The sequence below is a fragment of the Hyperolius riggenbachi genome, chromosome 2 (assembly GCF_040937935.1).
Source record: "Hyperolius riggenbachi isolate aHypRig1 chromosome 2, aHypRig1.pri, whole genome shotgun sequence".
Classification (NCBI taxonomy): Eukaryota; Metazoa; Chordata; class Amphibia; order Anura; family Hyperoliidae; genus Hyperolius; species Hyperolius riggenbachi.
In genome coordinates this window covers 464302791-464316479 of record NC_090647.1, presented here as the reverse complement: position 1 = coordinate 464316479, position 13689 = coordinate 464302791, and the positions used below count along the sequence as shown (strand labels likewise).

Genomic DNA, 13689 nt, shown 5'->3' with positions numbered 1-13689 from the left:
GAAAAATAATAAATTTTTTCCCACATTTTTTCCTATTTTCCCATTAAAACACATTTAGAATAAAATAATTCTTGGCATAATGTCCCACCTAAAGAAAGCCTAATTGGTGGTGAAAAAAACAAGATATAGATCATTTCATTGTGATAAGTAATGATAAAGTTATAGACGAATGAATGGAAGGAGCGCTGAAAGGTGAAAATTGCTCTGGTGGTCAATGGGTAAAACCCCTCAGTTGGGAAGTGATTAAATGCTAACGCCTATAAATTAGTGGCAGAGCAAACTCTGGAATGCCTGCACTGAAGCCTGGGATCTGTAGTTCCTCTATGGCAGTTTAATAGACTGTGGCAGCTTTGCAGTTCATCTGGCTTGAAGGAGAGACATGTAGACATGTTTGGAGTACCAACGGCGCTGTTGAATTTATTTAATTTACTATAATGTGTATTTCTGCACTCGTCCTTTTAATGTTTATATTCCATTCAATTGACTTTTTTGTGCACTTATATCCAACTTAACAAAGTTTTATATTTTAGTGGTTAAGTGACACAGTCTTTGTGTTGAGTATATTAACATTGTTGTAGTAACAGAGGTTAGATTTGAATGCCCTCTTAACCCCCCCCCCCTCCCCCCACACTTCTCTTGTCCCTTTATTGAGTGCTTGCTTAGCAGCCGATTTGGCTAGAAATTTGTAAACACTTTGTATTTGAAAAGTTGTGAATCCAGCCACTAATGTTGGTATTTAAATTTGGAGCATCATTCCTAATTCCCCCAAACACTACACTTCAGAACCTTTCAGCACTGAACCTGCGGACAGGGTCAGAAGATGTTCACTTACCTGCGCTTCACAGTGCATTTCACTTGACTCCATACTTCCTCCTTCCAAAGCTAAAAGGGGGAAGTAGCAGAGTCACATTAAACACGCCATGAAGTGCTGGTAAATGAACGCTGCCTGACCCTGTCTGCAGGTCCAATGCTGGATGATTCTGAAGTGTGGTGTTCGGGTGAGTTTGGAACTATGTTTCAAATTCAAACACCAACGCTATGAATAGCACAGGAGTATTGTGCTCAGAAAAAACATAAGGTTAAGGTTATCTAAGGGGAGATGTTAAGGTTAGCGGCAGAGAGGGGAAGGTTGGGTTAGGGTTGGCCGTGGGGGGGATGGGGGAAGGGTTAAGGTAAGGCATTGGTAGTGGAAGGGTTTAGTGTGAGAATAGGCTTAGATTTTCTCAGGTGCACTTTTTTGATGTATGCTCCCTGACTCCCCTCTGCATCGACACCCACCCGAGATCTCCTGCCAGGAAAAGCGGATATTACATTTCTTGACAGATGCAAGGGATGCTTTCTTTCAATAGAAAATGTTTGCCTGTCTTCCCATCCTTAACAAGATACAGTCTGCTTCTATCTAACTGTTTACCTCACAGCCACTGATTTTAGTACTGCAAATGCCTAAACCTATTAACTAGCTATGCAGGTGGATTTATTCTGTTATAATACAGACATTTGTCATGAAATGCTTTGTTTTCTGTTCATCCTCCCCAGCTTTAGGAAGAATTTTGGCTGCGGTATAAAGCCAGAAGAAAAAGAGAAGGAGAAGCGAGCATACAAAGTCATCTCTTCTGAGCACAAGAAGCTGGGTCCCATGACCTTTGCAGAAATATGTGTCCTTTTTCTATTTATCTTGTTGGTTATTTTATGGTTCACCAGGGATCCAGGCTTCATGCCAGGATGGGCAACTATCAGCTTTAATAAAAAACAATCAGAGTAAGTGAGTGTGTTACATTACACATATCTTTTGAAAGACATGCCAAGGCAATCCTTTTTTTACTTGGTTTAGAACAAGGTTGTCAAACTCAAATACAAAGTGGGCCGACATTGAACACTGCGACCAAATCGAGGGCCAACCTCAATGGCTACTGGCCTCCTCCCTCCCTTATAAATTTCCCTGGTGTTAAATAGCCCGCCTCCCAACCGTATACAGTTCCCTGGTGTCTAGTGTCCCCCCACCCCCCATTATACAGATCCCTGCTGTTTAGTGGTCCTCCTCCACTCCCCTACACACTTCCCAGATGTCTAGTGCTTTCCCTCTCCCTCACCATATGGCTTACAAGGTGATCTAGGGCTTCACCTCCAGTACAGCATCCCTGGTAGTCTAGAGAGGGCCAAACATAATGCAAAATGGAGAAACCACTTGGGGGCCAAATTTTTTGGCTCTGAGGGCTAGATTTGGCCCGCACGCCGGAGTTTGACATATATGGTTTAGAAGAACACATCCTTCATCTTTTTTAATAACTGTGAAAATTGCTTAAAATAATTTCTTGAGAGACCCATTTATAGCACTACTTGGGAAACGTTTTGCCATTTTGAAATATTTTCACTTAGAAGTCCCGCTCTGTTCCTTACATGGGTGCCCTTCATTTACAGCAGCTGAATATTGTTTATGATCACAGCAGCTACTAAAACACACCTGGAAGTCCTTTGAGTATAGCTGGTGCTATTCACCTTTCTCCCAAAAAATTAACAATGATCTGGTCATATATTAACCCATTCAGGTTCCGTGGTTTTCACGAGAGAAATGTTCACCTCCCATTCATTAGCCTATAACTTTATCACTACTTATCACAATGAACTGATCTATATCTTGTTTTTTCCGCCACCAATTAGGCTTTCTTTGGGGGGTACATTTTTCTAAGAGCCACTTTACTGTAAATGCATTTTAACAGGAAGAATAAGAAAAAAATTGAAAAATTCATTATTTCTCAGTTTTCAGCCATTATAGTTTTAAAATAATACATGCCTCCATAATTAAAACTCATGTATTGTATATGCCCATATGTCCCGGTTATTACACCGTTAAAATTATGTCCCTATCACAATGTATGGCGACAATATTTTATTTGGAAATAAAGGTGCATTTTTTCCATTTTGCATCTATCACTATTAACAAGTTTAAAATAAAAAAAATATAGAAATATTTCATCTTTACATTGATATTTAAAAAGTTTAGACCCTTAGGTAAATATTTACATGTTTTTTTTTATTGTAATGTTTTTTGTTTTTTTTATAGTAAACATTTTATTTGGGTAGTTTTGGGAGGGTGGGGGGTAAACAATAGATTTATAATGTAAATGTGTGTTGATTTTAATTTATTTTTATTTTCAGTTGTAGTATTACTTTTTGGCCACAAGATGGCGGTCATGAGTTTGTTTACATGACGTCACTCTAAGCGTAACACACACTTAGAGTGGCGCATCGGGAAGGGAACAGCCAGAAAAGGCGCAGCTTCCGAGAGAAGCTGACGCTTTTTCAGCGGGGGAGAGGAATTAGTGATCGGGCACCATAGCCCGATACATTGATTCCCTGACTACCGAATCCGCGGCCGGGAGTGCGCGTGCACGTGCGCGATCGGTCGCGGGGGCGCGCGGTAGCGCACATGGTTTCTGGACGTAGTTTCTACGTCCAGAAACCAAAATAGGTTAAGGTACCCTTTGTGCTAATGGGGATGGACCATAAAGGTTAAAGGGGCCCATAAACTGGTTGATTTCAGCGATCGATTGACGGCCGATTCGACCGTTGTGATTGAATCGGCTAGAAATCGATGCAGCAGAAAGCATGATCAATCGGCCGATCGATCAATTTCTGACCCGTTTCAATCGATTTGCTAGAACAGTCCGGACGGAAAATCTGGGTTGATCAGCTGCTGGCTGCTGGCCCATAGAGATGCATTGGATTGAATGGAAATCTATTGGAAATCTGTTCCTACTGTGTGGCACACATCAAATATATTGCTGTCAGATTCAACCTGACAGGCATCTGACACAAATCTATCTGATGGTCGAATTTTAATAGCATATATTTTGGTTCTATAGAAACCCCAACCAGCTATTTAATTGCTAAGGATAATACCAACTTTTGCACTCTAATGGTAGTTGCCAATATGGGAAAGAAAGTCATACAGCTCTGGCCAGCTCAGATGACAATGGAATATATCACTGGAATATATTATAAGACAAGACACAAAACATTTATATAATGCTTTTCCCCTGGGGGACTCAAAGCACTTCAGCGCTGCAGCCACTAGGGGGCACTCCATAGATGACCAGGATCATTAGGGAGCCTTGCCCAAAGACTCCTTACTGTTGTGCTTGAGCTTGGATACAAACACTGGCCAAAGACACAACAGCCTTATCCAGTATGCTATCCAGCTAAACTAACCTTTCTCTTATAGGAACTAGTCAGACATGAGAGTTGTTTCCTCTCTGAAGAAGTGGTGGTAATACCAAATAATGCAGATTGTATTGGATATTCATACAATCGAGATTGTATTGTGCAAGGATACTCCAACCAATCTAACATGTTACTTTGTGCACAGTGAAGAAGGCATTTTGGGAACTCCTGGGGAGCCGGGCCCGGAATTGCATCTGTACACAAAGGGAACAGAATTGGGGGAGTTGTCACATGCAATAGATAAACTGGAAAGAATTACAGATTTATGCAAAGTCATAAGGAGTAACGTGTGACTAGATTTGTAATACAATCGGTTACTTCTGAAAATTTATTGTGATAGAACTACTTTTTGTAAGCAAACCATGGCTGGGTTAAAAAAAATGCATTATGTGCCAAAAATACATTAATATAGTGTTGATTTTTTTCTGTTGTACACTGACCAATTTGCATTACTATCCCCTTAAGGGGGAATCACAATATAATATTCCTACAACAGTTTACCACTTCAACAGACTCTCAGGAAAAAAAATCAAAATTGAAAGTCTAAGGTTACATCCTCTAATTGAGCAACCATTTGTCTTTTTATAAGATAGCGATTTACAGTATATTCTGGCATATAAGGGTTACTTTTTAACCCCTGAAAATGATCTGAAAAGTCAGGGGTCGTCTTATACGCCGGGTGTCATTGATGCCGGGTGATACGCCCTATCCTGTTACCGCCTCTTAGATCTTGCTGCTGAGGACTGTAGTGAAGCAGCGCAGGCGCACATGTGCAAGATCTAAGAGGCAGACAAGGAGGTAAATAGGGTGCAAGGGTGGGCCAAACAGGTGAAAGAGGCGTGTTTTATGGGCACAGCGCGATCTATTCTTTCATACCATTCTGATAAACAGGGAGATAGGGAGAGCTGACCAATCCGCTTATGGAGAGGGAAAGTTGACCAGTCAATCGCCTATATACTGTTATATACTGGGTATCACATACAGTACAGTACAGCACCAGTATCTGTTCATACATAGCACCAGTGTATGATATTTTTTTAATTTTTATTTGATGTGTGTTGGAAGAGGGGTAGTCTTATATGGCGAGTATATCCAAAACTCTATATTTTAACTGGAAAAGTTGGGGGGTTGTTTTATACACCGGAATATACGGTATGTAATTTGTGCAAAGTGAAATGCAGATAATACATGCTGCATGCTGATACAACTAGCTATATTGTCATGTCACACAGGTGACTCAGTCACTGCAACTTAGAAGTGTGAGGAACCGAGCGGATACTGTATTAATGGAACAGATGCAAATGGATCCAATGTTAACCAATGGAACCGTTCACATCCGTCTACTCGAACTGATTCGAGCCGTACGTTCCACTGAACGGACAGCAAGTTTGCGGCAGCACCAATTTTTCCGGACTGAGTCAGCATAGCTAGTCCCTGCATATAACTAGAGATCAATTATTTTTCGTGGAGCTAACAGTGGTAAAACTGGTCACCAGCAAACGTTTCTAGCCTTTTTGTCACTAAAAGGCAAGAAGTCCCATGTCAACCCCCCCCCCCCTTGAAACCCTCCCACCCCTCACACATGCACACATGAGAAAATTAACCTTGTGCCGTATAGGTGCATACATAATACAGGGAGTCCCGGAGATACAAACAACAACAAACAACAACCCGATGATCCTGTTGCATTTCGTTGCACACCCCATTCCTGCACTACCCCAGCTTATTGTTTAAATACAGATTGTAGCGTTGCAGAAGCTGTGCTCTGACCTCTCCGCTGGAGTCCAGTGCTGTGCTTCTGCCTGTCTATCTGGAGTACCTATGCCTAAAAACGCCTCTGTCACAGTGACTAGATCATTGATTATTCCCTGAAACCAATTTCTGCTAGTCAGTCGCCCATGTGGCATTATCCTGAAGCCTTGGTTTATGTAACAAAGATGAAGAAGCTGTTTATACCTATAAACCAGTTACATGTTTCCAAACTTCAATGTATTCCCTCTTTTTTACAGGTATGTCACAGATGCTACAGTTGCTGTATTCATAGCCCTGACGATGTTTCTTTTTCCATCTGAGCTTCCAACGTGTAAACCTCTGGAATCAGAGCAGCCCGGTAACTTTTATTTTTTATTTTCTTCTGCAAAGCTGAACCAGGCTATTTATCTTCTGTAGCCACTATAGTGATTCATATACTCACCAGCGTTAAGCACTGGTGGTGGGTTCTAAAGTCAGGAAATGTGATCTTCACCTGATACAGTTGTAGTTTTTACCCCATGGGGTGGGAAAAAGTGTTTGGATGATTTCATAATCTCTACATGATTTGTTTCCCCCTATGCAATTACATTTCTCATGTGGCAAACATGAAGACAAATTAGTGAAAACTTTTCACCTGCTTTGAATCCCTATTGACTGCCTTGCTTTTTCTTTTTTTGTTGTTTTTAAAAAGAAATAAAATTAGAAGAAAATGAGAGACACACAGAAGTGTTTTAGCAGTCTTTTGTGTGGGAAAGGGGCATATTAAGGATACATTTTTGAAATGGAAGTAGTAAAGTAAATATCTAAGACAGAAGCTCAGTTCATTTGGCTCAATCTTGGGCTAGCTGCTACATACTGTACTTTACACTTGTGTCACTTGCAGCTTTATTTATGTTTGTTCCCTGACGAAGGCCCAAATCAGTGGCAAAACATGTTGGATTTGTGTGGGCTGTTGTTTCAGCGAGGGTAAGCACTCTATTTCATCCTCTAGACCTTATGTTCAGCCACCCTATGAGAGTAGTTTGTTAGAACTCTCTATTAAATGTTCTGTTTATATATGACAGAGTCTGAAGAGTTCTCATTTTGGTGTTTGCAAAAAGTTGCCTCAGTAAAGATATTCAGATGAATTACGTAAAGATAATATAAAAGTGACCTGGCATTTCATCAGTCAGCTATTGCTCACCTGAGATTGTAGATGCCCAATGAATCATTATAATTGGACTGATAACATTATGCCTACTTGACAAAAATGCTATCTGCAAAGTGTGTAGATGAATCGTGGAGTATTACTGGAAGATAAACTTTCCCATAGAGAAGCACATGTGCCACCATGATTGCTTTATAAGCCCTTTACTAGACTTGATTGCTATTTCTAAATGATGGCTTCATATCATGTGTAACAATTATAATGCAATCCTAGATTACACTGGTGAAGAAGAAAAAGCTTGTGCAGCTGACAGTAGGTGATTCTCTTTGCCATTTTGGCATGGAGGTATAGTGTGTCGCATTCTTACCTTGCAGGTAAAATCATGGACAGAATACTATCTGCATGGAGCTTGCACAGTATGTGTGTTTGAGTGATTTCCTCCAGGCACCTGGGTTTCTTCCACATGCTAAAACAGGGGACCCCAAACTTTTTCAGTCAAGGGCCCGGTCAACATACTTCAGACTGCTGGGGGTCCAGAGTATACATAAAATGATGTTGAAAACATTAAATTGAACTATTACCTGTTAACACGTGCTGCCCTTGTGTCCACCATTTAACCAAAGCAGATATTATGCCCCCAACACAGCATGTGCAGATATTATGCCCCCAACACAGCATGTGCAGATATTATGCCCCCAACACAGCATGTGCAGATATTATGCCCCCTAACACAGCAAGTACAGATAGTATGCCCCCAACACAGCATGTGCAGATATTATACCCCCTAACACAGCAAGTACAGATAGTATGCCCCCAACACAGCATGTGCAGATAGTATGCCCCCAACACAGCATGTGCAGATATTATGCCCCCTAACACAGCAAGTACAGATAGTATGCCCCCAACACAGCATGTGCAGATATTATACCCCCTAACACAGCAAGTACAGATAGTATGCCCCCAACACAGCATGTGCAGATATTATGCCCCCAACACAGCAAGTACAGATAGTATGCCCCCAACACAGCATGTGCAGATACTATGCAACCAAAAGGTTATCCCCTCCACCTATTAACCACCATTGATTGCTTTGCGTGTGGGGGACTGTTTTTCAGGCTGCTTACAGCCTGAAAAACAGTCCCCCACACGCAAAGCAATCAATGTTCACAATACATATTTTAACCCCCCCCCCCTTCCCCAAAACTACCCCCTTTCAACAATAATCACATGAACTGCAAATTATTCACCCCTACGCACACACACAGAGGAGAACTCCAAGCAGCAGCCATTCACTCATGGGGCACCTGAAAAACCTCTTTGCGTCAGACATTGAAGCATACTCAGGTGTCACCTGATGCGGAATTGGATTGGAAGCCAGTGAAAGACTGCTCGTTGGCTTCCCTGTGGATGGATGGAACCAGCACTGCTATTCTATATACGGGCTACCGATATTTAGAGATGTAGTGGACTGTATGTATAAGTAATACATTCTGTGATTGGGGGTGCGGTAAAAAAGCCTCAGGGGGCCGCATTCGGCCCGCAGGCCTTAGTTTGAGGACCACTGTGCTAAAACATACTGAATGGTTAATTGGTTGCCCCAGAAATTGGCCTTAGACTATGGTAGATACATTAGACTATGAATATGGTAGGGATTAGAATGTCAGTGACATGACTGAATGCTATAAAAGGTGTTAGTGCTACATATATTATATATAACATATAACAATATCATGATCATAATGGTAATCATGTTCCACTACTGTGGTCATTGTGATCATTTCTCATACATAATATCCGAGGCGGTGGATAAAAACTAGCTTTACTTACTTGCCGCTCCTTCCAGTATCCCGATGGATCGGCGTCTTCTGCGTAGATGCAGTATGCTCCCAGTGACTTGTGCGCACAGAGGGCGCTGACCCATTGTGGGTCGGTGATCCTTCAGATGCTGCCGGCAGGACCCGGGAGAAGACAGGAGCTACGGCAATGGTAAGTAAAGCTAGTTTATATCCACCGCCTTGGACATCCTTTAAAGAAACGGCACTAATGTGTGTATTTATCCTATCCTATCCGGCTGCTCGGTTCACTCATTATTTCTCCCTGTAATCTGGCCAGCCGCCCTCTTCTGCCTTGCTCAGGCAGTGGGAGATGGGCAGTGGGAGAGAATTCCAAAGGATGGGGGCATCTCTAGTGAAGTCCTGTAGTCGTGCATGGGAGTGCGAGATGCGTGGGGTGGTTAGGAGGAGGTTGTTGGAGGAGCGAAGTGGGCTGCCAGGTGTATATCTGCTGACCAGGTCAGAGATGTAGGTTGGGCAGGACTTGTGTATAGATTTATATGCCAAACATAGGATCGTGAAGCTTATTCTGAAGTGAATTGGAAGCCAGTGAAGGGATTTGCGTAGGGGTGTCTTGGAGACAGGAGCGATGGGAGGAGTAGATTAGTTTAGCTGCTGTATTCATGATGTATTGTAGGGGGGGCGATGCGGTTTTGATGAAGGCCTGACAGGAGGAAGTTGCAGTAGTCCAGGCGGGAGATGATGAGGGCATGGACAAGGAGTTTGGCAGTGTCTGGGGTCAGGAAAGGCCGGATCTTGGAGATGTTGCGTAAATGGAAATTGCAGGCCTTAACTACGGTTTGGATGTGGGGGGTGAAGGAGAGGGGTGAGTCCAGGGTGATACCCAGGCAGCGTGTGGTTGGACGAATGATTGTGCCATTGACAGTGCCATAGAGGTCCGTGGGGGGTGAAACAGCACGGGGCAGGAAGATTAGGAGTTCAGTCTTATCCAGGTTAAACTTTAGGAACCTGGCAGACATCCAGGATGAGATAGCCGAGAGGCAGGAGGATACCTTCTCCATGGTGGTGGTGGAGAGATCAGTGGTATGGAGGTAAATCTGGATGTCATCTACATATAGGTGATAGTTGAAACCCAGAGAGGAGACTTTAACCACTTGCCGACCGCCCACTACCAATTGGCGGCGGCAAAGTGGCACCCCCATGACCGCGTAAGGCCAATTGGCGGCGGCTCCTGGGGGACTGAATTGCTGGGGATCCATCGGCATTAGGCTCTGCCCACCTGCGACGTCAACCCGCCGGCCAATTAGCAGCGCCGGCGGGTTGTTAACCCCCGATCTGCCGCATAGTAAGCGTATAATACGCTTTGTAATGTATACAAAGTGTATTATTGAGGCTGCCTCCTGCCCTGGTGGTTCCAGTGATTGAGGGACCACCAGGGCAGGAGGCAGCTCCCCTGGTAAGCACACACACACACTGATCCTGCCCCCCCTGCCCCCTGATCACCCACAGCACCCCTCAGACCTCCCCTGATCACCCCCTCAGACCACAGTTTGCACCCAATCACCCCCCTAATCATCCATCAATCACCCTGTCACTATCTGCCAATGCTATATTTTATATTAGGTCCTAAACTGCCTCCTGGGCACTCCTGATCACCCCCCCACCCTCAGATCCTCCCCAGACCCCTCCCCCCGTGTACTGTATACATCTATTCTCCCATGTAATCACCCACTGATCACCTTTCAATCACCTGTCAATCACCCATCAATCAACCCCTGTCACCACCTGTCACTGCCACCCATCAGATCAGACCCTAACCTGCCCCTTGCAGACACCTGATCACCTGCCCACACCCTCAGATCGCCCGCAGACCTGCCCTCAGATCACCTCCCAAGTGCATTGTTTACATCTGTTCTCCTCTCTAATCACCCACTGATCACCCATCAATCACCCATCAGTCACCCCCTGTCACTACTACCCACCAGATCAGACCCTAATCTGCCCCTTGCAGGCACCCAAATACCCACCCACACCCTCAGATCACCCTCAGACCCCCCCTGATCACCTTGCCAGTGCATTGCTTGCATCCATTCTCGCCTCTAATCACACCCTGATCACCTATCAATCACCCCGTCACCCCCTGTCACTGCTACCCATCAGATCAGACCCAAATCTGCCCCTTGCGGGCACCCAAACACCCGCCCACACCCTCAGATTGCCCTCAGACCCCTCCTTATCACCTCCCCAGTGCATTATTTTCATCTGTTCTCCCCTCTAATCACCCACTGATCACCCATCAATCACCCCCTGTCACCATCTGTCACAGCCACCCATCAGATCAGACCCTAATCTGCCGCTTGCGGGCACCTAATTACCCGCCCACTCCCTCAGATCGCCCTCAGACCACCCCCTGATCACCTCGCCAGTGCATTATTTACATCTGTTCTCCCCTCTAATCACCCACTGATCACCCATCAATCACCCCTTCTCACTGCTACCCATCAGATCAGACCCTCATCTGCCCCTTGCGGGCACCCAATCACCCGCCCACACACTCAGATCGCCCTCAGACCCCCCTCCCCCTAATCACCTCCCCAATGCATTGATTGCATCTATTTCCCCCTCTAATCACACCCTGAGATACCCATCAATCACCTCCTGTCACCACCTGCCACCCCTAGCACACCTACCCATCAGATCAGGCCCTAATTTGCCCCGTGTGCGCTCCTGATCACTTGGCCAAACCCTCAGATCCCCCTCAGACCCCCCCCCCCTCCTAATCACCTTCCAAGTGCATTGATTGCTTCTATTCTCCCCTCTAATCACCCCCTGAGACACCCATCAATCACCTCCTGTCACCCCCTAGCACTCCTATCCATCAGATCAGGCCCTAATCTGCCCCCTGCGGGTTTCTGATCACCCGGCCAAACCCTCACCCGCCCCACCGCAGTCCGCAGTGACAGAATTTTTTTCTCTGATCACTGCTGGTCTCTACGACTTAATCGTGGCTGAGACCAACCGCTATGCCACACAATACGCAACCGCCTTTTCGGTGGAAACCACTCCAAGTTTCCAAACATAACATTTTTTGGGGCCTTCTCCTTAACGTGGGTCTAGTCAAAAAGAATGTATTGCGGTCTTATTGGTCTATGCACCCAATACATCACATGCCCATGTTCTCTGCTGCCATGTCCAGGTCACCATTTGAGAACATCCTGCGCTTCCTGGACTTCAGTGCCAATACAACCTGTCATCTGAGAGGCCACCCTGCTTATGACCGGTTCCACAAAATTCGGCCCCTCATAGACCACCTGTCATCAAAATTTGCAGATGCATTCGGTTTCCAGACTACTCCTCACGGTTTTGGGCCCCTAAAATGCCAGGGCAGTATAGCAACACCACAAGTGACCCCATTTTAGAAAGAAGACACCCCAAGGTATTCTGTTAGGTGTATGGTAAGTTCATAGAAGATTTTATTTTTTGTTAGTTAGTGGAAGTTAGTGGAAAATGACACTTTGCGGAAAAAAAAACAATAAAAATCAATTTCCGCTAACTTGTGACAAAAAATAAAATCTTCTATGAACGCACCATACTCCTAACGGAATACCTTGGGGTGTCTTCTTTCTAAAATGGGGTCACTTGTGGGGTTCCTATACTGCCCTGACATTTTAGGGGCCCTAAACCGTGAGGAGTAGTCTAGAAACCAAATGCCTCAAAATTACCTGTGAAATCCTAAAGGTACTCATAGGACGTTGGGCCCCTTAGCGTACCTAGGCTGCAAAAAAGTGTCGCACATGTGGTATTGCTGTACTCAGAAGTAGTATAATGTGTTTTGGGGTGTATTTTTACACATACACATATCTCTGTAAATGACAATTTTGTGTAAAAAAAAAAAAAATCTCATTTACAGAGATATTTCTCCCACCCAGCATGGTTATGTGTAAAAATACAGCCCAAAACACAATATACTATTTCTCCTGAGTACGGTGATACCACATGTGTGACACTTTTTTGCAGCCTAGGTGTGCTAAGGGGCCCAAAGTCCTATGAGCACCTTTAGGATTTACAGGGTTTCTTAGAATTTAGCACCCCCAAAGGGCCAGGACAGTAAACACACCCCACAAATGACCCCATTATGGAAAGTAGACACCCCAAAGTGTTCAGAGAGGGGCATGGTGAGTCCGTGGCAGATTTAAAAAAAAATTTTGTCACAAGTTAGCAGAAATGGAAACTTTCCTCTTTTTTTTTGTCACAAAGTATCATTTTCCGCTAACTTGTGACAAAAAATAAAATTGTCTATGAACTCACCATGCCTCTTAGTGAATACTTTGGGATGTCTTATTTCCAAAATGGGGTCATTTGGGGGGTATTTATACTATCCTGGAATTCTAGCACCTCATGAAACCTGACAGGTGCTCAGAAGAGTCAGAGATTCTTCAAAATGGGAAAATTCACTTTTTGCACCATAGTTTGTAAACGCTATAACTTTTACCCAAACCAATAAACATACACTTATTGAATTTTTTTTATCAAAGACATGTAGTACAATAAATTTGGACAAAAATGTATATAGAAATTTTACTTTGTTTGAAAAATGTCAGCACAGAAAGTAAAAAACAAATCATTTTTTGACAAAATTCATGTCTTTTTTGATGAATATAATAAAAACTAAAAATCACAGCAGCAATCAAATAGCACCAAAAGAAAGCTGTATTGGTGACAAGAAAAGGAGGTAAAATTCATTTGGCTAGTAGGTTGTATGACCGAGCAATAAAC

General features: G+C 43.9%; 1 protein-coding gene across 4 annotated transcripts in view; it reads left to right on the top strand.

The window, feature by feature from the left end:
* Positions 1–13689, top strand: part of SLC13A2 (solute carrier family 13 member 2) — a 128502-nt gene that overhangs the window by 95255 nt on the left and 19558 nt on the right. For all 4 annotated transcript variants that reach the window (XM_068270165.1, XM_068270167.1, XM_068270168.1 and 1 more), the window contains exons 7-8: positions 1537–1758; positions 6231–6331. In XM_068270165.1, coding sequence (XP_068126266.1) covers positions 1537–1758; positions 6231–6331 — 323 coding nt within the window. The remainder of the gene's footprint in view (positions 1–1536; positions 1759–6230; positions 6332–13689) is intronic.